At 37.2% G+C, this 26,566-nt stretch overlaps 1 protein-coding gene across 2 annotated transcripts; it reads right to left on the minus strand.

The window, feature by feature from the left end:
- Window positions 1–965: 965 nt before the first annotated feature.
- GABRA6 (gamma-aminobutyric acid (GABA) A receptor, alpha 6) lies at window positions 966–25,966 on the minus strand. 2 transcript variants are annotated; one of them, XM_014947815.1, is made up of 10 exons: window positions 25,839–25,966; window positions 25,395–25,513; window positions 25,046–25,113; window positions 23,535–23,755; window positions 23,346–23,428; window positions 22,625–22,768; window positions 22,045–22,197; window positions 17,038–17,297; window positions 5,769–6,032; window positions 966–1,152 (listed from the first exon to the last, which is right to left on the minus strand). In XM_014947815.1, exons 1-10 carry the CDS (start codon window positions 25,874–25,876, stop codon window positions 1,102–1,104), a joined length of 1,401 nt encoding a protein of 466 aa, XP_014803301.1. In that variant the 5' UTR covers window positions 25,877–25,966; the 3' UTR covers window positions 966–1,101. The 2 variants fall into 2 exon arrangements, with proteins under 2 accessions (XP_014803301.1, XP_014803300.1); XM_014947814.1 differs by lacking the exon at window positions 966–1,152 and having other exon boundaries at window positions 5,715–6,032.
- Between the last annotated feature and the right edge of the window lie 600 nt (window positions 25,967–26,566).

Below are 26,566 nucleotides of genomic sequence, written 5' to 3' on the forward strand. Positions count from 1 at the left end.
GGCATGGATTTGATCTGATTAGGCATCTCTTTCCTACTTACATTCATTACAAGGATTGTGGAGATGAAGGGTAGATGACTGTGAAATATGAGACAGAAATCCTGTGACTGTTTGTGTTGAAAGTGACAAATAAATTAAAATATTACTACCTTTGAATATGCTGACAGCACTTTGCCTTTGGGAAAAGGTTCTAGGGAGTTTGCTACGGGCAGTTCAGTAGAATCATCTGATAATTATGCACCTTATTTCCTAACTAGCTATCAAGACTTGCTTCCAGGAACTTTCCTGGTGCTAGAGGCTTGCATATTTAGCTTGATGAGCAGTTACGCCTCTCTGTCTATTCAGCTTTAGACCTTGAAAATTGCCTGACATCTCAGTCCTCCATGTCTAGGTCCTGTGCAGAAATTGCTTGTTATTAATCTGGTTCTACTTCCATGGTCAGTCTCCATTAGAAAAGTTACAGTGTCTTAACTAACTAGCTAATGTACATAAGCAATAGTTTCTATTTCCTTTTTTCTTATATCTTGTTCTTTATAAATATTATCTCAAATTAAAGGCGATGAGAATGAAATTAATGGAAATCAGAATTCATTTATCTTTTCTATGAAAGAGTTTTGAAAACAGGATGAGAATCAGCTCCCTTTGATGGGATTTCTTAATGTTATTTGGGGTCAATTTCAAGAGCTGCAAATCAGTGCAGCTCCTGACCTTTCAGTGAAACCACGCCATGTTATACCAGTTCACAATCAGGCTTATTTTAGCAATGCTTATTGTATTTTATAAAAATAATCCTGTTATTGATATTTTATGTCTTGTAAACATTCAATTGTTTATAACAGAATTAGAGCAAATACACATTCTTTTCTTTGACAATTGAACAAAATAATTTAACAAAAACTTTTATAAATAGAATCAATGTAAGAAATACTAAGAAAGTATTGTCAGTTTCTTTTTTGTTTGCCTAGAGTTTGGTTCCAGGTGATGTCCAATATAAATATTCCCTGTTTGAAAATTGAGAGCACCTGTGGATAGATAAATTCTTTGAAGTCCCTGCAACCCAACACGACCTTCAGTGATTTCTTTCAAACCTTGAGCTGTTCTTCAGTTGGACTGATGGTCATTTCGAAGATGCATTGCAGTAGGTTCAAAAAACTGGAAGAAAAGTTTAGAGAGAAGTTTAAGCTATGGTTTGTTAACAATGAAGATAACCAGCAAAACCACCTGATTTCTAACTGTCTCAGCAGACTTAAAATAAAACTGCATTACAAGGGAGAATCCTCTTAGAATTTGATGTCCATTACCTGGATCATCAAAGTTCAATTGTAAGTATGTATGGCAATAACTGTTTTCTCCTGAACTTTATTTTTCCAGTGTTTAAACTGAAACACGATGTAACAATATGCACTGCAAGCTTTATGAATATTAACATACTGAACCTAAATGCTTTTCCAGTTCTTGTTTTGTCTGTTCTTGTTTCTTCCCACTTGACCCATGCATCATTAGCATCTCGTCGTCATCTTCAACCTGTTATGTAACTGGTTTTTTTGGCCATCATACTATGTTCTCTGCATCCAGATAACATCCAGGACTCAGCACATCTAGCACATTCAGTGACTTTATACTTTCCTCTGCTCCCAAACATAAAAGCTGGCCTCTGCTTGGCTTCCTGCAGCTTATCATCAAAACTTTAACATAATATCCTTCTTTAGTTCGATTTACTCTATCATTCCATGTTTCATTGCATTAAAAACTGTAATATAACGTTACATATAAAAATTAAGATGGGTTACTTTAGAAATATGTGTAAGAAGATGTGAGAACAGTATATGCACTGTGAATGATATGGCAAGGGTAGACTAAATACTTGTATTCTTCTCATTAAAAGGGCACTCTGCATTCTAAATCAAGGAAATTTTAAATTAAACTAAGCATGCAATTCACCAGCAACTAGTATTTAGCTAAAGGACTTAGCAAGATTTAAAACCAAAAACAAAGCCAAAAATTCTGTATGACTTCTTCTCATTTGTCAGATAGATTTGTTCTCCTTTTGAAGAAATTCTCTGTTTGCTTATCTAGACAAATGTGTATTTGTTACTGTTTAGAGCTTTTTGAGGATGGCAGATATTACTGTACTCTACAGAAGAACACACACCATAGAAACATGCCTGTTCCATTTTGCATGTGCAAATCATGGGGGTGTCATGTTTTCAGACCTTCCATCTAAATTAATTACAAACTGACGTTAAGTAGTGAGGGAGTAAGTTCCTCTTAGAGTAATTTTAATGCTTTATTTTTTCATATTATAAATGGCACAGTAATAGTGCTATAGTTAAGCATCTGTCAGCGTTACAGTTATCAAACCTCTTGAGAGAAATGTGTGCTTATCATACCAGTATCAGCATTTTCTGTTGTCTAAAAACTGGCATCTATTAGTTCAACAGGGGATTCCTTCATACTCATATTTTCAAGTAACTCCTTTTTTCTACTTTTATGTTGTCCTTTCATTATATTAGGTTCTAATGACACGCTGTCTAGCAAAATGCAAGCAGAGAAATATATTATCTTCACTTCTATACTTTTACCACTATAACCGTTGTCCTGCAACAGCATTGCTACTCCACAATGCAAACCAGTTTACATTGGAATATCTTTAATGAATCAAGTTGCATGGTGAATGACTGCTACTGAATGTTTTCCCACTTGTTCCAATGCAGAATAGAACCATGTATATAAATATTAAGGCTAGAAGATAATTTTATTTCCATCCACATATAAAAAGCATTTGGTTGAAGTACTTAATTTGAACCTTGATCTTTTTTCTTTTTTTTTTTCATTCAGAGAATGCTGCTATTTTGCTTTAAAATGTAGCAAAAGATTAATTTTACAAGGAAAGTTTGCTACTAAGCTTCTTGGTTTCCTGAGCTTGATTCAATATATGGAAGTACAATTGCAGAGTTCAGTCTAAGATACTCTCGCTATCTGCCCAATCCTGGCTGCTCTGAAAAAGAATATTCAAATGTTTAAAGGCAAACATTTTATTGGAGACACTTCTTAATTATACAAACTTCCAAATCCTAAAATTTCTATGTCATTAACATACCCTTAGCTTACATGTACAGGAAGAGAAAGGGTGATTGACCTGAAGTCTTCCAAAAAGAAAATGATTAAGTGGAGGGGGAAGAAAAAGGTACTCCAAGGAGCATTTGAAAAGTGCTCCCTGGGTTCTTATAAATATTATCAGATACACAAAGATGACTTCTTCATTTCTGTAACATATGGCCCATTACTTAAGCCATAAGAAAGCTGCACAGTAGTGCACAGCAATACTACCAAACAGCTTAGGAATGCTGTTAGAATGATGTTCTGCATTCCCAACTACACCAATCCAAACCCTAGTAAAATGCACTACAAGAATTTACGCACAGGAAATGTGGTTATTTCAATGAACTGATTAGATGGGGTTTTTTTCATTTTGTTTTTTAAACAAAAGCCAAATGAACTCAAAGAAATAACTCAAAAAAGAGAAGGCAGTATACCTGAGATACTTCACAAAATTCATTTTCTAAATGAAATTAAATTTCTTAATTGAGTAACACTGTACCAGTATTTAATCTTATGGGCCTGAGCCTGTGATTGAGTTGAACTTGTCTTGAAGCATACCATGCTTTGCTGACCTAACTTTTGTATCTCCTCTGCTTCAGTGGAAAAGCTTACGCATTTTAAATGTATTTTTAAAGCAAAACCAATCCTGTTTTTTCTTGACAGTAACAACTGGTAAAGTGATACAGCATATTGAATTAGAAACCTAGCAGTATATCACAATCATTATTAGTTACAACTGAGTACACAAACAGGAAAATGTAATTTATGAAGAAGAGCTTGATCAACATTTTACATACTTGTTTACATTCTTCATCATTCGAAACACCCAAGCTGTCAATACTGTTGTTTTCTAAGTCTTGCTGCTGGATTTTTGCCATTCAATAGGGCTACTACAGAACATAATTTCTGAGTTTGAGAGTGGGTTTGTGAGCTTACAAAAGTAGCATTTTAAAAATATTTAGTCAGCACTATGTCCTAGACTTCAGAGTATTTTAAAAGCTTAGTTCTAATATAACTATTAATATACAAGGTTCAGTGTAAATATTTCATCACTACTGGAGGAAATGGCAACTACGTTCCAAATGTTTCTAGATCCAAAATGTGAGTGGTTGAACAGTATCACTGGTGTTATGGCAAGCTACACAAGCTGAGGAACTGTCCTCTAAACAGAAGCTGTAATGATTATACATGAGCTTTTTTGATACTTCCCGTCTCTGATTGAGATAAGTAATTTGCACACATAGTCAATATTTTAATAGCAGGATCAGTAACTCTGGCACAAATGCTAAATTTAGCATTGGGCAGATTTTGAGTGGCCAGGAGTTAGCAGCTGTGACCTCTTGAGAGAGACATCTGCAGAAACATTTGTAAGAGACAGTGCCTCCTATCTTCCTGCTCTCCTGATTTCATATAAGCTGCTTGGCAGAACGCTCCATCTTTGAGAGAGCATTTTCCAGAACATACTACTAGCAAAAATCAGAAATCAGCAAAGTAGAGGAAAGTAGCCTCTGCTTCAAGCAGAGGCACGTTGTCACCAATCAGCTGAGCAGCACTGTCTTGTCACATTGAACTGCAACATCTCCTGGCTGTCCATGAGATTTCCCTTGGCCTGCTCTACCACTCATCTAGGAAATGAAGGTACAGTCTGCTCACCAGTCATACCAGATTGCCAGCCTCTGTTTTTATTGATGTAGGGACTTTGTGCATTCAATACCATTTAAATACCATCATTTTCTCTCTAATGTCCTAAATAAAGCTAAATATACCAATCATATTGACTGCTATGTACAGTGAGATTCAACAACTCTATGGCAACGAGGCAGATGAATATATTTTTTTACCAGGGAAACAGACACCATTAGCTGCATTTAGGCAAAAGGGAAAAATTAGGAGAATTAAAGCATTAAAGACTTAAAGTTTAATGACTGCTTGAAAATTATAAGCTAATCACTGACGATTATTCTAGACATGCTGAATTTGCAGGGCACACATCTCTTCTGGACCTCAAGGATATCTAAAGACATGATCACTCTCTGACTGATTAAAACAAACTTAAGCAAAGAATCCAGCAGCTTTATCTGCATAAAATCGTTCAGCTACATGATGAAACAGGAAAAATCAATGTTAAAATGTATAAAAACAGGGACTCTTGATTCACAAACTGGATACTGCAGTTGTCAACTCTTCACACTATTGTTAAGTATTTAAAATGAATAACAATTTTTTTGGGGGAGACTGTTATCTTATTACCTCACTGAGCAAACCTTAGGAGATACTAAAGTTCTTATCTCCTTCACTGCATTGCTTCAACAGATAATTCTACCATTCATTACTGCAGATAGGAAGATTAAGAAATGGAAGATTTAAGATTAGTTTGTTTGCTGAGAATGGCATCATGTGTTGTCTGAGACATTGTGCTCTGCTCAGTGCAACATGGCAAAGAGATAAGTGTTTATGTTTCTCATCTTCGAATGGCCTTCCTCCATTTTACTGAGTGCCACTACTACTGAAAGGCACAGCTTATTTTTTCAGAGAAGGCTATTATCAGTAGTTTTCTTCAGAAAGGACTGATTAACTCGAGTTGCAGGAGTAAACAGTTAAAATAATAACGGTCAAGTAAGCATATTACATATTATAAGCAAGTATTCAGGAATTCTGCTACTCACTTCCATAGTGTCTTTTGAAAGATAAACAACCCAGTATACCAGGTTGAATCCTGCAAATGCCACTGGAAAGAGGATCCTAGAATACTGGTCTATTTTACTGGTGCCTCCAATAGGTGGTGGTGGTGGTGGCGGCGCTGGTGGAGGAACAGACACGGGTTGACACTGGGATGCACTATTTGATATTATGCTGGTTTCAGGAGACTGATCTGCTTGAGACGTTACGGAGTTCACTCGCTTCTTCAGGTTACAGTTGGAGTCAGAATGCTACAGGAGAAAAAAAGAGCGGAAAAGAAAAGGTGATTTTTTTGGATACAGAGTCTTAGGTTCTGTGATCATTAGGTTTTATTACTGCTTCCCTGCTATAGAGCAACCTAAGGAAATCACAAAAGTAATGTAAATATACTGAAGTCCATTTGTGTCCTAAAGCTTTGCTGTAAAAAAATAAAATATATGCTTTCCATATATTTAATATGCTAGTAAATGGAATTTAACAGAGAGAAAGAAAAGATGGAGTTAAAATGAAAAGGTAATGGTTTATCTAAATTGTGATATATTGGTATGACTGAAGTTTATGTCGATATGAATCAAGTTTAAATAAAATAGCACATATGGGCTGGATCAAGTGCAGTCTTCACAGTGTGAGCCCATTGATGAGTTTGGGTAAATACTGAATGCAGTCAAGCTGTCACACTGTTATTAGTCCCCATGAATGAAAAAACTGCTGCACAAAAGGAAATGGATTAACTTTACAGGTGCTGAAGACACAAATGCTAAATTGTCCTGTAGTTTTTTCCAGGATGAAATTTCAGTTTCAGATATCTTATGATTCCCGCAGTAATTTCATGCCTACAACGGAAGACAAATACTCATCCTAACTGTAGTGGGACTATTTTTTTTTTCCATTTATGGTAAAATGAAACTAAATTATTCCTATATTTTGTGTAATATTCATAGCCAGGTCCAATTACTCTTTAGAAAGCTGTATGAAAACTGGTTAAAATTTAGCCAGACCTCTGGAACATTTTGATTTTACCTCGTAGTTACTAGGCTGACGTGTATATTCATTATGTGCACCTATTATTTGTGGCCAAGTTGCCATTTTTTACTTTCATAAGAGTAGATGTAATAGATTTCTTCCTTGCAGAAAAGGTTTAGGAATAGGATCTAGCACAGGCTCTAAGCGTGCTATAATGAATATCAGTTACCCACTTTCACAGTAGTATCAAATAGGAGGAAATTTTCAAAATTTTCCTTGCTGCTGCTGCTGCCGCTACCCAGGACTATCATTAGTAAGGCAGCAGGCATAAGTTTTGTATGATGGCTGGAGAAATACAGAAAAATGCTAGAGTGTCAAGTTGGGTTTTTTATTGTATTGATGTGAAGCGCTCAAGTTTTCTGTTAATAGGAAGCAACAGAAATACTTCAGGCTCTAACAAGCAGTGCTAACATAAAACAGTCTACTTGAGCTTGAATCTAAGGCTTCATCCATAGAGGACTGTAAAACTTCCAGATTATTGGTGAAAAATATCGTGCAGCAAAATTGCACAACACATGCAGCTCTTCTTGGGTTTGATAAAGCAGCTTTTTTTGGTCAGTAGAACTACCTGACTGAAGCTAATGAGAGAAATCTTAGACAATGTAAATAATTTACAATACAACAGCATACCTGGTCTAGATGGACCTGCTCTAGTAGGGAGACTGGACTAGATGATCTCCAGAAGTCCCTTCCAACCCCATATGATCCTGTGATTCTGTGATATATAGATTGTAAAATGGAATGGTAACATTTGAATGATTTTAAGGTAGCAAAATTCTGTTAGGTATGCAATTTCCAGAGTAATTTATTGGGAGTGATTTAGTGACAATCACTCACTTAAGGAAGTCCACTGTCAGCATTTTTGGGATTTAACTTGCAGGATTTCTGTGCATGAAAACAAATTTCAGTCCATCAGATAAATGAATGGGTCGTTAAAAGGAAAATAAGTATTTTCTTAAATACATTGCCTATACTTGTACTTGGGCCGTAATTTCTAGATAAAAGACTAGCCTAACACACCTGGTATCTCACGCATGACTTAAAGAGAGTTATAACAGGATTTATCCTTTTAGCCGTCAGTATCAGAACAAGTGACATTGCATCATGAAAGTGACATTGTAGTAAAGTTCTCCTCATGGATGAATGGATTGGTATCTAAATGAAATTAGGGAGAGAAGGAATCCTCACACCTGATTTTAGCCTAAGTAAAAGGAGGAGAGAACAACAACTTATTTGCAAAAAGAAAAAAAAGTGGTTTTTTGGTATATATCGTTTTCACCTATTAACTTTTTCTTCACTGACATCCCATCAACACTTCCAACTTGCCACATCCTTCCTTCTTCCACTTTGCTATTTACACATTAAATTATTAGTATCATGTTTTGAATGGATATTAAATGGCATTCATATTCTGGGGTTGTGCCTATCTGGAACGCAGATGTTTGTTTTTGCATTTTCTAGTAACAGCAAGCAACAGACAGATTTAAATGGAGGATGATCTACAGATGTTTCTCAGAAAGAGGGTTATCCATGTCCACTTGCACTAATCATAATAATAATCCCACTCTATAAACAGACTGACTGACAGAGCCTGGGCTACTGCTTTCATTCAAGTTGCTATTCCGTTCTGTTTGTATGCCCTGCTTTGAACTGAATTGTAGAAGTCATGAAGTAGCTTGTTTTTCACTGTACTGCAAGGTTGGTTGGCCTTTTGTGCAGAATGAGTGGTTCCTAAAAATGTAAGTGCTAAGGTGAATCTTACGTGCGGTATTCTAGTATAAGGTGGGTCAGATTCTGCTCTGGATCATTCAAGCATGAATTGGGACTTATTGTACTGAGGTCACAGAGTTAATAGTAGGCAGGACAGATGTAGCATGTGGTCTCTGGATGATGTTCTATACTGAACACATTTAGAATGTAGAGAGAGTAAATAATTGTGATCATCTGAATAGGCACTTGGAAAGTGTAACCCTGGTCATTATTTTATTTATAATACTTATTAAAGCTCATCCCTATACAAGGAGGATTGCTATAGAAGCAGAATTAAGTGATTTCATCTCAAGTTGGAGGCGGGAAGATCTGGAGTCAGCATGTATCCTCAGAACTTGGGAAGTGCAGTAACTAACCAGATTATACTCCCACTTTGAGGCCAGTTTAGGTCCATTTCTACCAATGGAGTAATATTAATAATTTCTCATTACCTAAAATAGCCTATTCAAATATCCAGGAAGGACCAGTGCATTTTACTGTCTCAGTAAAGCCACAGTTTTTTGTCATGTTTTTCATATGCTGAGGATATAGTTTGGAGTTGATACAAATTTTTCACAAAGTTCCTGAGTAGTTCTTTATACTATGTTTATCACCCTCATGTTGCCATCCAGCAAGTCAGGGTCAAGTCTATTTTCTTGTATACCACTACCCAGGACACAGAATTCTAAGTCCAAATTTATCTGAGATGTGTAATGAAGATGTTTCTCAGTGTGGTAGCTAACTGTAGACCAGACTTGCTGCCCCAGAACCACAACTCGTATTTTTAATTGGAATTCATTGCTAAAGCATGAGGAGGAGGCAGCAGCAAGAGGAAACCATTACAGTTGAGTTCTGAACAGCAGCTACAGTAATTTGTCTACTCTATTTAACTTTTCCTTTCACCAGATTACCTACAATGACACAATGAAACTTTAGCATGACACAGAGAGAAAACAGGAATGATTAGCCTATTTTGTATATCACTCAATTAGTAAGGTCTGTTTTACAAGTCGCAAGAGCAACATGGCACACGGTGTCATAATGGAGGAATGAATTTTGTTAAGTTACTGAATCCTGATTCAGAGGAGTACTCTTGCGCTTATGTGGAATTTAGTCCCATCAGGCAATTAAACTTGTCACTACGTATGACTACCCAGTGATACAGAACAGATTGCAAGATCGCTGTTTAATGTGAGATACCATAAAACTGGACAAGATGAGGACTGGTAAGTATATGGCCTGGTAAGGTATAGTCTGGCTTCTATTAAGCTTTTGCAGCTCAGCTATCTGATCCCCTAGAAAGCTCACAGAGCAGTCTCATCTTGTCTGTAAAGGTGCTGCTCTCTCACAGCTGTCATCAATATCCCTAGAATTTGCTTATGCTTAGAATACTTCAGGAGGCTCTCAGCAAATTGCTTGGCTTCCAAAAAAAATACAGCATATATAACATTGCAGTAAACAGAATTCTTTGCTTTTTCTGATTGTTATATGGATGCTAACAGCGATTTATGAATGTACTTTGTTCATGTTTCTTTTCCTCAAGAGATTTCTGTAATCTGTATTTGTAAAATTCTGTACTATTTTCTGTTCCTTTACACTGCAAATACATTTTCTCACTATCAGTTTAGTTTATGACGTAGCAATAACATAAGAATCTTATGTATGCACTCAGAGACTGGCTAACTTTAAAGAAATTAGTATCTGTATGTCCTTACTTATTTATCTTTAAGTCACTTTTGTCTTTTTCCTGCGGACAGTAAGAAGAAGTTTGTGAGAATAAACTCTAAAAGTTTAGATAAAAAATGTGTTATTCCTTCTTTTCTTTATAAATTATTGGATTAAGGATATTGAACTTTGCTGACATCACAAAACACCCCTTCCCCGACAACAAACAAACAAACAAGAAGCCTAGTACCAAACCTCAATATCTGTACAAGGCAGAATACTAAATTAAATATGTAACATTCTTTTTCCCTGTCTATCTCATTAGTAGATACAGTTTGAGTAATTTCAGCCATTCATATTATACAGATAAAATCACATGCTAGTGACTTAGCTCCTGAACAGGGAGTTAAGCATAGTTTAGCCTGTACATTCAACAGTGTGATCTGTAAAAACTCTGCTTAGATACTGAACAATCCATATGCAGCACCTTGCAGCAGGAAAGTTCACCACATTTTTAAGATCTCCTTTTGGGTATGCACTAAGATACCTCAATCTTTATGGTCCTGTGCAGTTTAAGTGTCTATCTCATGCCAGAGATTCATTATAACCTATAATTTAGACATTTCTTTCCATATCTCATATGTGGCATCTGATTCAAAAAATGTGTATTGCAAACATCTATGAACAGTGTTCTGCATAATTAAAAGCTGGATATAGCTTAGAAATCAATAGTCCTAGCTTTAGGCCTCTCTTTAGGAATTCTAAATTTACTTTCCTAGAAGTATTATGAGGAATAGCATGCAAATCTGTTTTCTTTAGGCTTTACCCTAGTAAAAGGGTTAAGTCACTTAGGTTAAATTACTCACTTGCAGCATAGGAAAGCCACATTCACATTCTTAACCCTCAGGGATTGAATTTCACCTCAAAACATAGCTTAACCATCAGGTGAAGGTGGTTAGAGGGAGAGGTTTTTGCCTTATTACTTCAAAGCTGTTTTACTTTGCATGGAAAATCTGAAGAGCCATTAGAGGCAGAAAGCGTACCTTTGAACAATATACCATGCCCATTGTATTGAAATTGCTGTCATATAAAACTAAGCACTAAGAACAGAGACTGGAACCCTAGTCATTCTTTTTCCAATGTGAATGTACTGTGGTGGAGTCTCTTCCTAACATTTATATGTAGCATATCAGAAAAATAATATAATTAGCACAGAGCCTCTGTCAAAACGTGTTTGTTAAATGAATTCAAATGTTCAAAGTCACGTTTGGCTCTTTAACTTATCAGTGTCGGTCGCGAACGATCCCTGTCTCTACATTTACTTTGCTAAATTTCTGCAGCATGTAGAAACTACTTCTTTGAGGGTTTAAGTGAGACAGAATTACAGAAACAGCACTAGAGAGGTTTGGGTGTTTTTATAGAATTTACCTTCATTTTGTTCTCGCTGCCCCCTTGCAAAAAAAAGTACTGGGATTGGACTTCTATGTTGAATAAAAAAATGTCTAAATTAAATTAATCTTGAATTTTCCTATTTTGGTATAATGATACCAGCTGTTTCTAAACCTTCCTTACTGCCCTGCATTGGCTTTGTCAATCAGACAAATATTTAACTCAGGCAGAACCAAATATTCGGCATCTACTCTCCTTCTCGGGATGACAAAAAGTCAATATAATTGAAAATTGTTATTTGTGTTTAATAGTCTACTTGATAATCTGCAATTGTGGAGTAGCAGGAAGGTCTCTCTAATTTGACTGAAAGTGCCATGTTCTCAGTGAAGACTTTAATGTGTATAGCTGCTTCTAGGATGATCTCATAAAGGGCCGTTGATATCCAAATAGAAATGCTCTCCTTTCAGTTACACTAGGATACTTATTAAACATACTCAATATATTCTGACGTAATTATGGAAAACTAAATCCTCTATACCAAAGTGCCATACGGCTGCTCTGCAGTTGGGCAGGGTTGTTAGAGAGAATGAGAATCCTTTTCTGCCCAAGCCATGTTATTTTGAAACACCGGGACAGGGCTATTTGTCAGGAGAAGGAAGCTCTCCCAGCAGTATTTCACTGCTCTGTGCCGTTTTCCATTAGAACAACAGTTCTTTCAGAATATAACTGTAATCAAGCTACCACCCTGTCATAATCTTTTGTCTTTTACATGTAGTCTTTCATATGGACAGGATGACTTTTGATCCATGGTGTGTACTCCCTGACCATCTCGCATAGCGTTACTTCAAATGGTGCATACCAGACAGTATCACCGATTCCCCTTCCCCTACAACTTGCAGTGTTGGGATATTCCTGGATTAAGGAAACCACAGAGATGAAAAAATACAAATAATGTAGAAAATACAGATTTGAAATGGGTTAAAAAGCTAAATGCCAATTTTTTTTTTTTATATATAAATGTATATATATAACGTTTCGTTTTGACATGCTAGAACAAGCTTGGTCACCGCATGAATAAAAACAGGTTTCTGTCAGGGGCCAGATGACTACTCAGCTTGTTGCCGTTGTATTTTGGAGTGGAACACCCATAGTTTTGTATTTCACACAGGGATTGCCTGCAGCTGACAGAGAGAGCAAGCCAAATTCTGCTCTCAGTTAACTGAGGTAAATAAGAGTGGCTTTCCTGGAACCAGAACAGGCCTGCCAGGCTGTCACCAGTTACCTGAGCACACAGTCGGACCATTGTCTCTCTTACTGAAACCAGCGTAGTCCAATGACTTGAGCAGAGTTTCTCCTACTTTCATTAGTACAGCAGAGCAGAATTTGGTCTTCTGCCATCTTTCTTTTCTGAGTTTTTTGGCTATAATATAAAAACTTGTGGGAAAAAGTTTTGTTCATTTGAATAAAGAAGCATTTTAATAAAATTACCTAGACTGAAGGGGGATGGTATTTTGAAAAACTTTTTTCAGGAAGCATAGTTAATTTGGAAATAAAACTAATTTAATATAGTCTGTAAATACGTTTATCTCGATAGCAGCAAAATCTTCTAACTGGCTTCTTTAAACTCCTTTGAATTTTTATTTATACTAAAGCTGTCTCACTGGGCTTCTCTTACACAAAGCAGGAGAATGGGTCTCCGGTCATACAGAAAGTACTAGTTCAGGCAGCCTAAGGATATTCCCATCACAATGTTCTTTAGTCACTTTTCAGTCAATTTAAGGTAATAGATTATTAAAAACTTATAGTCTGTGTTGTTACTTTTAATGTTGCTACTGGTAGCAGAGTACCATTGGCAGTTGTATAGCCATGAACATTTTGAGGTAAGTACATCTCAATTTTTCACTTCTGTTTTTACAAAACTAAGTAAACATTTACAATCTTCAGAAATTTTCTCAATGTAAAAATACAGTCTGATTTCTATAAATGCAGAAGACAGTAAGCACTTTTAACACACTGTTCACTACTCTCCATCCTATACCTGCCCTTTCATATAGCTAAAATTCTGATGACATTCATGCTCTTCAAAAACAAATAAACATACTAGCATCACAAGTGGATGAAAAAAACTTTACTAGCCTATCTAAAAGAGCAAAAAGAAATTTAAAAAATATCAAAGATTAGAAAAGACAAGGTACCAAAGCCCAGGGTATGACAGAAGGGAAAGATTTTAGATATTTTTTTTAAAAATCAAATAGTTAAAAAACATTTTAATATATAAGTCAAGGATTCTAATATTTTTTTTTTCTCAGTGAATTAGAAAATAGCATTTTAGGAAGACAGGCAGAGTAAATGGGGAGAAAAGGCAAAAAGAAGAGCAGGAGAGGCAAGATAAATTACACAAGGGGTAAAGAAGAATTGTGCATTTTAGCAGCCAAAACAAGAAAAATCTGGAAGGAAAAGTGGTGAGAGAATTTAGAGGCAAACAAAAGGAACAAGTTGGGGGGCAAGGGGCCACAAAGGGAAAATCAAGTACTCAGAAACAGCTCCTGAAGCTACAATAAGAAAGAAACTGTGTATTAAGCTGTGTGCCTTATTTAAACATAACTGTCTTAAGACCAGTAATGTAGCTGAATAGAGGGTGATAATCCTGAGGAAATGGGCATATACTCATGCAACCAGCCTGTGCTAACTACACTGTTGGCATTCGAATTAGCTAGTTCAGGTCTGCTTCAGCTGAAATGAGATCACTGACTGCACTACATCCATCTATATGACAAATACAAAAGTTCTTTGCTCCTTACCTTCGCTACACAAAAAAAGAAAGAAAAGAAAAAAGCTTCTTAAAATCTGTTATTCTGTAATTGCTTTTTTCCCAGCATGCCTTTCTGGAATGGGATCTTTTAAATCCATCTGTTAATGCTTCTAGAAGCCATTTTGACTACATCATCTTTCATTCAATTGTAAGTACCTTTCATTTTCATGATCTCATTGATTTTGCTTTTCTATTACTGCAGATGTGGGTTCTCAAAGAGAACTGGTCCTGTGAGAAAAAAGTGGTGGACTTACAGGGCTTGAAAATTACTGTCATAGATAATATGAGCTTTGAGCAAGATCAGGACTGTAGAATTTTGTGCACACTGCAGGCTGTTTTAGAGACTGAGTTTACCTTGGGACCTTGATGTTATGGGGTTTACTACTTTTCTAAATCTGCATGTTGTTAGCTAGTTGTAAATAGCTTTCTTGAGGAAATGGTTGCAGTGTGCTTCCTGCTTATTTTATTCCCAGGTGCTTATTTTTACTTAGAAAAGCTAACAAGTGAATATTTACAAAATGAAGATGGTGTGTCTTTAGTTTGGCTCTGTGCTTGTTTGTAGCTGAAGCCCTTGATAAGAAACTTGAAGTCTTTTTAATTTTTTTATTTTATTAATTAGTTCAAAAGCAATTTCGTAGTTTGTGCTCAGCTTGGTCTGCAATGATAAAACGATCATGTAAAACTCACCCACAAGTACTGGAGAACCCACAAGCACCAGGAGTATGTTCTAGTATATCTGGGCATATGCAGAGAGTTATTTTTTGAATCAGTTGTCTTCTCGAGATTGGGGGTGGCAGTGGCTTTGTAGCATCTGCTGTGAATTCACCAGCAGAAGCATGTGCAGAGTAGGCCAAACTGTTTTCATATCACTCAGCAGGAACTTCAATTAAAATTAGTAGCTGTTTTTTAATTTTCCTTCTTGGAAACCTCCCTATGATTAAATCAAACCTGAATAAGGAAGTGTGTGTAGGAAAGATGAGCGCTGTTGTTCCTCTTCGTTATGTGGAAGCTATCAGTATTTGCCTCATGCTACATAAAGAATGAAAATGAAGCTTCAGTGCATTTTAAAGATCCTTCAGTCTTAACAGTATTTTTCTTATTTTACACTATTTTCCTGTTGCAGTGTTCTGCTCATTCAGTCTAGAGTATTTCTCAAATATCATGATACTGGGGAGGGGAGAAGTATGTCCTAAATATTGGCAAATGCGTGGTCTATTTTCTGTAAGGTTTAAGTATAATGATAAAGTTTACTAGTTAAAATAAATGTAGATATGAGCATTGCAAATATTGCCAAATCTAAATCAGTCTTTCTATTATCACTTTAAAATCACTGCCAGATTGAGTAAACATTTGCTTCCAAGTTCCTTTTAAATTTTTTGGACTTAAATTTTGAGTGTTTTCTTTATATAACTGTGGTTTAAAAAAACAAACAAAAAAGCTGTGGTTCTGAGTTAAAATGTATAAAAATTTGCTTCTTTTTGCATTTTTATAGTTTTTTCAGTATATATTTAGTGAAAATAAAATGCAATTCTTTCTTTTATTATAGCTTACAATGCCTTTCAATATTACTGAAATTGTAAGCAAAATACAATATGGCTTACAAGCACAACGCTTCCCAGTTAAAGTGAAGAACATTCGTTGATTAGCTCCAGTGAGGACCAGTAGTGAGATACTGTGGAGCTTTGGTTTTGCTATTATATGGAACTTATCAATTATGAATTTAACAATTTGAATGTGCCTGAATGTTATAAATTTAACTGCTCTCTATAAGCAAATGTGTAAAAATTAGTATATGGTGGGTAAGATGTTGCCCTGATATTCAATAGCTTTTAGATTGACTTCTTAATTCAACTACAGACTCAAAGGTTTTGCAGAAGGTCATTCAAATTCTGTTACTCCTCTCAAAATGGGAAATGTGGTGGTAGTAAAACTGATTTTGAAAACAGGAGGGTTATAGTGGTAAATATATTAACATATGGTGTGAGACAGCATTCATTACTTAGCCCAGGAGGTAAGGAATAATATTTACAAGTAATTGTGACATACTTTTTGATACTAGAAAGCCTTCCTGTCTTTCACATGTATTAAAATCTATCCTTAATCTTTACATTTATGTTTCCTCCTCAAGCTTCCACCAACGAAGATTTTTATGAAAGTAACAGATGCCAAGTTTACGTAAAGGCTAATTTCTCTTCTTCCAGATGACCCACTTATGGTATGTAGCAGTGTACTATAGTGATCCCATAATCATCTGGCCAATGCACACGTTCATTCCATTCTACAGTGCCCTACAAATTCTACAGACTTCCTGAGAGAACCACAGCTGCCTGACCACAGCATTGCTCAAGAGAAGGTTTATGGGTCACAATCTAATGGCTTTCCTTAAATATCTTACCAAATAAACATATATCTAGCAACTTGTATCTCAAATTTAAATGAACAGTATGAATAAATGAAGTCTTTTCATTTTCTGAAATAATAGCAATGTCTTTGATAAATAGACATGATATGGTTACATAATCTGTTTCAGGTTAAGATCACTTTAATATTGTTTTGCATTCACTACTTCAGCTGCCTGTTCCTATATGATGCTTATTATCAGAAAAGCAAGCAATTACCGAGACAATCTCGTCCTCTGCCGGTACAGTTGCTGCTGATAGTGCTGCTGCCAGTGCTGCTGCCCTGGCTGCCTTCCTCATTGCTCTCTGAGTCTGAAGATTGGTAAAGTAGTTGACAGCTGCAAACTCGATAAGTGCAGAGAAGACAAAGGCAAAGCACACAGCTATGAACCAATCCATGGCAGTAGCATAGGACACCTTGGGCAAGGAATGGCGTGCGCTGATGCTTAAAGTGGTCATTGTTAGAACTGTAGTGATTCCTTGAAAATAAGAGAAAGAAAATGGGGGCATTAGAATTTTGCTTCAACCCTGCTACTTTTAAATTCATATGTATTATAAAAACCCAGACAACTCCTTTTTGGTTTTAGCTGTCTACCAGCTAACCAACAAGACTGCTAAGTATTTTGTATTCTTAAGGAATTCACATATACTGGCTTCAGCATCTGAAAGCTCTGAACAAACTTCCTTAATACATTGAGGAGAGTGAAAGTGAAGATAACTGCATGGTGCAGCTTCTTAGAATTGTGATAAACATGGGTATAACAAAATTCAGGCTCAAACTATGAAAGATGCTTTACTTAAGGGGTTAGTGAGTGGAATGTTTGGCAGAAATCTAGATTAACATACTATCATTTCCCAGCACTGATCCCCTTTCTCCTGTTGTTGCACAAGACATAACATGGCTTCCAGAACCCTCACTCAATCAATCGAATTATTTGTTAAAATCACTGGTAGGCTATGATCCAAATATTTCTAGTAATAAGAGTTTGGTGTCCTTTGTGCAGTTGTCTAATCATTGGATATATTCTTTAAGATTCCCTAACATACTTACAAATATGGAAGGACAGAAATGCTACTTCTTTAGAGCTGCCTACCTATTTTCACACAACAAATCTGGTGATGTATGTAGCTCATGGGCCCCACAGTGTTCTTCATGGAACTCATGATTTTATTCTTTCTGGTTTTGAGTGTGCAGCATTAATAATGTAGGAAATATACTTACTTCCCACTGCTGCCTGATACAAGCCAAAAGTGCAAGAGCAAATTCATTCATTAACATATAAGCCTCTGTCACTCATGTTTACTTATAATTATGTCTGCTATAATGTGAAAACCACAGGTATTTAAAGACAGTAAGGTGGAGAATACCCTCTTCTGCTCTTTTCTGCAGCTGGGAAAGAGTAGGTGGGAAAGTAGAAGATGTTATGTCATGTTGTGATGATGTATCAATATGCTATGAATGATGCTCAGTGGAAAGGATGCAGTGTCATTGCATACTGCAGCATCAAGACAGGGTGACTTGATTATTTTGAGGTTTTTTGCAACTCTTTCACATGATGTAGCTTGCCAGCTGTCTAAGGTTAACTACATCTCAATGTCATTGCTCAACACGTTTTAATGAAATCCAAATAGGGGATGGTATAAAAATATGTAGGATCTCTACTTCCCCCAAATCTGCCAGACTCATTTTATAATATGAATACAAGTATGCTGAGATATATTTCAATTTCAAAAGTCCAGAATGAACTTTTCAATATGATGTGTGATTAGATTAGAATCTGTCCATGTGCTAGTTAGTAATAAAAATGATATATTCTGTGTCTGAATAAAAACTTACTGCAGCAGAAATTTAAACTTAGGAATAGGAGTCCTATTCTATTATAGATATAGATAAGACTTCTCTCAATGTGGAGTGAATATTGATTAAATGCTCTGTGCAGTGGAAAACTACTTTATCAAATTGAATACCAAATTACAGTTGGTAAACTGTGTAACTGATGATTGTTTACCCCATCTTTCCACTTTGAACAATTCTTAGTAAGTTTTGAAAAATCTGTTACATAATGCAAATACTGAAATATGTTATCTTTTCTTAGTTAAAATGAAACAACAAAACAACCCAAACCTTTCCCTGTCTGAGTCTGTATTGTAACTAAAGTTTAATGACTAGATATTAATTTAAAATTCCCAGGGTGACCTGCTAGGAAGGTAGAAGCTGACTACTATCTTTCTGCAAAATAGCAAGTGAACCTTTTGCCAGGAATGAAAAAGATTAGATAGTTTCATAAAAATGTTTCTTTCTCTTAAGTAGTTTCTGATAATGCCTTGCTTCATAAAACTTCACACATATACATATATATGTGTATATATACATGTATGCATGTATATATACATGTATGCTATGTATATATATGCATGTACATATATATATATGTACATGCATATATATACATAGCATACATGTATATATACATGTATGCTATGTATATATATGCATGTCCATATATATATATGTACATGCATATATATACATAGCATACATGTATATATACATGTATGCTATGTATATATATGCATGTCCATATATATATATGTACATGCATATATATACATAGCATACATGTATATATACATGTATGCTATGTATATATATGCATGTCCATATATATATATGTACATGCATATATATACATAGCATACATGTATATATACATGTATGCTATGTATATATATGCATGTCCATATATATATATGTACATGCATATATATACATAGCATACATGTATATATACATGTATGCTATGTATATATATGCATGTACATATATATATATGTACATGCATAGCTACATACATAGCTCCACATAAAGTAAGGAATTTCTTACTAGCAATGTGCTGTTCTTTCCAATGACACAATTATAAAGAACACAAGAAGTGCTTCTTCAAGTATTTCTGTCTCCCATTTTTCACTTTCAGGTCTGCAGAGAATAGGTGCTTATGACCATTAATTTACCTTTGCAAACTGTTTAGGGTATTTATTGTAGTATTACCTGCAAAAGATAACTGGCATCCACCTTGCAGGTAAGTAGAGTTGCTAAATGAATTTGTTCTGAGAAACTGGTTTGGGCACACTATAGCCATTCTTCTACTATCAATTTCTCTTTGTTCAAATGTATAGTTTAGTAACTTAGAAGTAAAACTGAAAATGTATAACTGAAGTATTTGCAATATGATACAGAAAAGAGACTTCTCCATTTTAAACCTCCATTTTAAACCTTTTCTTTTTTACTGGGGCCTGAAAGTCTTTTTTGTCATGAGGAATTTTGCCTCTTTGCCTTAGATGAAGGTATTTAGAATCCACAGGATTTTGAATTAGTAAGGACTATAAATTCAGACTGTGCCTGGGAGAGCTAAGAATGGAATAAGGATTGAAATGTTTTAAAATGCCAATATGACTAATTTTCCACAATACTGAGAAAGGTGCCTATTTTACTATTTTCTTAAAATATTTTCTGTTTCTAATTCTATATTTACTCTTCAGTAAGACATCTAAGAGTTGTTATTCCAGGATTTGGGGTCTCTATGTAATTATTACTGAATCAGCTAAAGACCTATTTGCACATTACTTCAAGCATATAGAATTGATTTCCATTGCCCGCTACATAGCAAATGATTTACTCAAGATGTAGACAATGTAACTCTATAGTCCAGAGATGCAAAACAAAGCCAAATCAGGTACATATTTGGTGTATAAACTTCCTATGTATATTTTTTGCTTCAATTGCAATAAACAGCCTTGAAAATTTATTGCCGGATACTTTCATATTGTTAAGCACTTAAAGAAATCCCAATTGCCAGAAAATAATACTTGTAAGTGTTTAAGGATGCCGAACTGCATCCCAACTCCCAATTGGGGATTTTAAGAACAAAACTGTTGATTTTCCTTCAGAGGTGCCTGAGGAAGTTGCATTCACTTAGCGTTCCTAAAAGTTTGCAATGCTTTTATGAATGCCATTCCATGCAGGTAGGAAATGCCAATTGACTGAAATCAAATTATACAAATTCTGTAGCCTGCTACCTACTATTATAGACTCATTTAGAATTATGAGACTTGCATCATTTATGCTTAGGGACCATATAGCTGCCTTTTTGTACTAAAGACAAGTCTCACAAAGGGAATTTTTTGTATAGAAGTACTGGGTTAAGAGAAAATAGATAAGAGTGCAAAATATGTACGTATGGGTAGTGGATTCATGAAGTTTTTGGCAAGATTTATTATTTTTTCTAGTATTTTTCTGGTCTTCTAGAAACAACAATTCAGTTAGTGAAAAGTTTACCCCTTAACAATGAGTGCAGTTCCAGAGCCTATCAAAACCCACAGCTTTGGGAGCATTAATTCAAACCATTAGAAAGAAAAAAGGGCCTTGTCATGCCATATGGACACACCTTTAATGTTATGACTCCAACCTGTGCTAGAGACAGGATTCATCTCACCTAACTTCATCCACCTCAAGTTCCTGCCAGTTGTTTAGATACCTTTGTAGGCTAGGGGAAGAGAGCACTTCAGAATGAGTGCTAGATAAGGCTAGATGAGACCTTATGTCAGGTGAGATTAATTCCATACCATGTGATTATTTTTTTTTAAACCTTTAACTCAGATTGCCTTTACAAAAGAATAAATCAATAAAAAAATTCTTCTTTGAAAAACTGGAGAGGTTGACATTTACTCTGAAATTATCCATTCCTGCATATGAAGAAATATTGAGGGGAAGCAAAACATCACAAACAACTCTGGTTAACCAAACATTCTGAGTAAAGTACTTTGACCTTCATGGGAATATTGAATATTATTTAGTTTAATTTTAGTATTTACTTTTGTTCACTGAAACCTACTAGCTGTCTTTCCCAATTCCCACTGGATTACAGCAGCTGTTTGATATAATGGATTCAATACAGTGAATGAAGTGAATGACAAAAGAACAAAACAAGAATACCAGCCACGGTTCTTGCTGGAACAGATTCTTTGTTGATCCAAAACACAACTTGAGACAGGACTACAGTCATGATGCATGGAATGTATGTCTGAATGAGATAGTAGCCTATTTTCCTTTGAAGGTGGAAATAAAGCAGCTGAAGTGAGTATTCGCCTAAAACAAACAAGCAATGAAAGTAATGAATGAAGGGTATATGTGATGCTGAGGTGTTCAGTGACCTTAATGCAGCATACCAAAAACTGTTCTGGCTGGAACAGATTCCTTGTTAATCCAGAAAGACACCTGAGAAAGAATGACTGTCATAATGCATGGAGTATATATCTGTATCATGAAGTAGCCCATCTTCCTTTGCAAGTGGAAATAAACTGTCATGATTACATATTCACCTGTTAAGAGACAAGTATGTTAGCATTATTTTGGCAACACATGAGTAAACATTATTGGCTTAAACCCAACATACTATGTTCTGAGGGAAGTACTTACCTCCTAGTGCACAATAAAAATAAGCTGATTAAAAAAGGTTAAGTGACGTTATGGAAACAGAAGAGAATAATATTCATTTTATGTATTGTTTTTATGGGGACAAGGAGGCAGGGGGAATTCTTAAGAATTGCATGTAAAATTGTATGCTTAAAGTGACAGTATTGACAAGCTATCATTGAAGAGACAGCAGCTAGATTATTTCCAAGGATTTTAGTTTTCTAAATGGCAAAAGATAATTAAACTAATTCGATTCTATATGGAAAAAAAACAGTAATTTATTTTCAAGATGTGTTTTATAAAGTCAGTAGTTCCCACAAGGCCATATCTTACCTGTGTTAGATTTAATTGTTTCACTAGATACAGTTTGTCCTATGAGGTCATACTGGAGGAGACTGGAAGACTCTTGTGGAACTTCTACTGAATGCAGGGGTCCTTTTTTCCATGTATAAATTATTTCACTTTTTGGATAAGCATCTGAGTTATAAAGGGAAAATTTACTATTATTAATTATGTAATTTATAAACAATTGAAAAAATAAGTAGTATGATCCCTTTTGTGGCCCAAATACCCATAGAAACATGCATCCTGCTCCAGGAAGTTCCTAACCTCATTAATCACAAAATGCAAAAAAAAATCAACAATAAGGGAATGGTTGAGTTGGGACCTGATAGGCACTAGCTTTTGTTTCTTAATTTGCTATAAAACACATACATTGATTACCACAGATTGACTAAATACTTTCATTTTGTAAAACTAGAAGTAATACAATAAATATACCACAGATTTTATGCCTTGCTGAAGGACCCACTTTGACTAGATGTGTAAGAATAAGAAACAATGAAATATGCTTCAACAGTCACCCTTCAGTGAATAAATCCATGTGCTTGAATGGTGTGAGCCTCAGAGGAGAAAGTAAGATTCTCATAAAAAATATAATAATACATTTCAGCTATGTCATTAAGTAGTGTCCTAGGATCTCACTTGTATCTTCTCCCATATATGTAGACCAAATGTATTACTATAAAAAACAGAAAGATACAGAAAAACTTACAGCTTCCAAACTTCAATGGACAAGCATGTCCATCCATTGGGAAGTTCACCAACCGCATAGGACAATCAGCATTAATCGTTAGTCTAGAATACATTATAGTAGATGACAATGAAAAAAAATGGTATACAGGAACACTGCTGAAAGAATCAAAAGTAAAGGTCAACCAAAAAGAGAAGAACAGGCTCTCACCTCATTGTGTAAAGAATAGTTCCATTCTGCATAATTCTGAAAAGTTTGTTAGGAGTTGTCATGTTATGAGCAATTGATTTTTTCCCATTTCTAAAAAACGTGTCTGGTGTCCAAATTTTACTGACCATTAAATTGTTCAATCTCAAAATTTCAGTTGGCCCACTAAACTTCAACCTCTCATCAGTCCATGTCTGCCGAAAGAAGACATCCATTGTGTATTCCTATGGAAAAATAAATAGATAGGTGACTTATGTTTGGGGACCAGCAGTCCCAAGTTGCTGTATATGCAGTAGCTCCATGAAAGAACCTAACACACATGTCGATAGCATTTTATTTACTGCTTAAACACTTAATCCTATTACCATTAAGTAGTTACTAAAAAAAAACCAATCACAGTAGTCTCTGAGAAAATATCCTGTTTTCTTATTATTGAAAGAATAGTTACAAGTTATCAATGAACAGATAATTTGATATGAGTAAGGAAAAAAACCTCTTTGTCCTTTCAGAGATAATAATTTAAGTCAAAGTGACTGAGGTCTAAGGAAATACAAATGGCTAATTTAGTATCCATTCGAAGACCAAAACCAAACTATCAATGTTTAATTGCCAGGAACAAAAACGCATGCTCAGTGCCTCTTCTGCAGCTCACTTCGGATATTCATAAAGAAAGGACTGATGTGAGTGAGTCACATCACAGTAGAATTATGGTGTCACGTTAATTCTTAATCCAAGTTATTTTTCTTAAGAATTCTTAGGAATATTCTCACAAGCCTTCAGAAAGAAGTCCTCTACAGAAGTTGTTTAGGAAATGGAGCTAGACCTTGGTTGGAGATAAATGTGAAAGAAGGCAAGGTTATACCTTCTCTTAGATTGACTGATGAAGAGAGGTGGAAAAAACTTTTGGTTCTGTCTGGGGTCCACAGTTCCTTGTTGGCAAAGTAGACTGCAGGCTCAGGTGAGCAGGTATTGAAGGAAGTGTACAAGTGCAAAAAGAGCAATCACAGTAAATTTCCAGAATGAGAACAGCCAACACCATCCTCACTGCAATGGCTTAACATTTTCCTGCTGTAATTGATGGACTTCACACAAGTCTGCAGCTCCCTGAATTTGGGGGCACCCAGCATGACAAAGGGCAGCTGTTTCAGAAAAGGCACCATTCCCCTGGAGCTGTTCATCAGGTTGCCTACCATGCAGACTTCCTGCTATGTGTGGGGCCACAGATGCTTGCAATCTTCTTAACGAGGTTAAAGAGGCATCTTTAACCTCTCATCCGTGCCCCCATGGGAAGCTAGCATTGCCCTCTGTGCCCAGCCTCAGGCCTGGGCCACAGGCTGCCCTGGCTGACTCTGCTGGGGAAATAGCTATATGCAGCTCCAGCCAAACTGCTCTGCTGGACCCTACAGATTGTCAAGAAGATTAAGCCTCGTAATCTGCTTTAATGACAGTCAACTCAGATGCCACCGTAATGAATCCCGGGAAAGGAGAGCAGGGGCAGCAAGTGGGGCCCTTACCATCTCCACGTCGGACACCGGCCCAAAGCTGGTCACGTAGATGTCCGTTTTGACTTCTGTCACGGCGCCTGCGGAACGGGGAGACGAGCTGGGTGCGGAGCAGGCTCGGGGCCGCGATGCGAGCTCAGCACCGGGGTCGCCCCGCGGGAGCCGGCGGGCTGGCGGGGCATGGCAAACTCTCCTTTGCCGCCCGCCTCCCGCGGTTTCACCGCCCCTCTCCTGCCGGGTCCGGGACGGGGCTCTCCTCCCCGCGCCCCTCGGGCCACCCTCCACCCTCCCCCGGCAGCCGGGGAGCTCCCGCTCGCCCTCCCCCACCGGGCCCCCCGAGGGGACGGGAGTTTCCCTCTACCTCCAAATCCCGGCCGGAGCCTGTTGTCATAGCCGTCCAACAGCTTGTCGAGGATCCGAGTGATGTTTTCCGAAAAGAGGTCCGCCCCGTCGCCCGGGCCCCCCAGCGCCTTCTCAATGCTACGAGGGGAGGCGAGTCCCGCCGTCAGCCCTCGCGCTGCCGTCCCCTCACCACAGCCCCCTCGCGCCGGCCTCGCGCCGCCGTCCCCTCACCACAGCCCCCTCGCGCCCCCGTCCCCGCGCCTCAGCCGCCTCGCGCCGCCGTCCACTCGCCTCAGACTTCCCGCCAAATTGGCGCCTGAGGAGAAACCAGCCCCCGGGGGACAAACAGAGGAGGAGAGAGGGCCCAGTTCCACCTCGCCCGCTACCTCAGGGCTGCGGCGGGGCTTGAGAGGGCTTCTGGGGGTCGGTGGGGCAGGGGCTGTGGCGGGGAGAGCTCACTCACCTCACAGCAACGCATACCCAGGCGATGAGCAGAGCCATGCCTCAGGTATGTGTGAGGACGCTCAGGTGCCCTCAGATCCGTCAACTGGAGCGAGCGCCAGTGCTCATCCTTCCTCGCTCGGCCCGGGGCCCCGCCGGGTGAGGATATGGGAGAGTCCGGCGGGCTCACCCCCTTCCCCGTGGTCCTCGGCCGCCCTCTGCCCCGGGTGGGCAGGCGGAGGGTGTCTGTGGCCGTGCGTGTCCTGCGGATTCGCCACCGCCGTTCAACCTCATCTGACTGTTCCAGGGGGGAATTAGGGTTTGAAGGGACGGTGCGCGGTCGGAGAGCAGTGACAATAATCGAATAAGGCATTAGGGGAGATTAAAAGGAAGAAATCCACTGCTAGTTTTGGCATGGAATTAGCAGGGACCCGTTAGGAAATCTGGAAAAGCGCTGGCATCTTGCTGATAGAGATTATGTTAGAAATGGCCTCAGCTTTTATTATGTTTATGGCTCACAGAGAGATTATTATGCAGCTTCTGCATCATTAGAACTTTGGGGGAAAAAAAAAAACAACAAAACCAACCCCCACTACCCTACAGTTTCCGATTTACTGATTTTTTTTGCCCTTTCTCAACAGATTTCCTCATGGTCAATCCTTCAGAGTTGTGCAGAAGTCATGAATATCTGAACATATTAATATATGAACATTGAATAATAAAAGTTGGTTCCGGTTCAGGGTTTTGGAT

Source organism: Calidris pugnax, unplaced genomic scaffold (assembly GCF_001431845.1).
Source record: "Calidris pugnax isolate Ruff unplaced genomic scaffold, ASM143184v1 scaffold27, whole genome shotgun sequence".
NCBI classification, from domain to species: domain Eukaryota; kingdom Metazoa; phylum Chordata; class Aves; order Charadriiformes; family Scolopacidae; genus Calidris; species Calidris pugnax.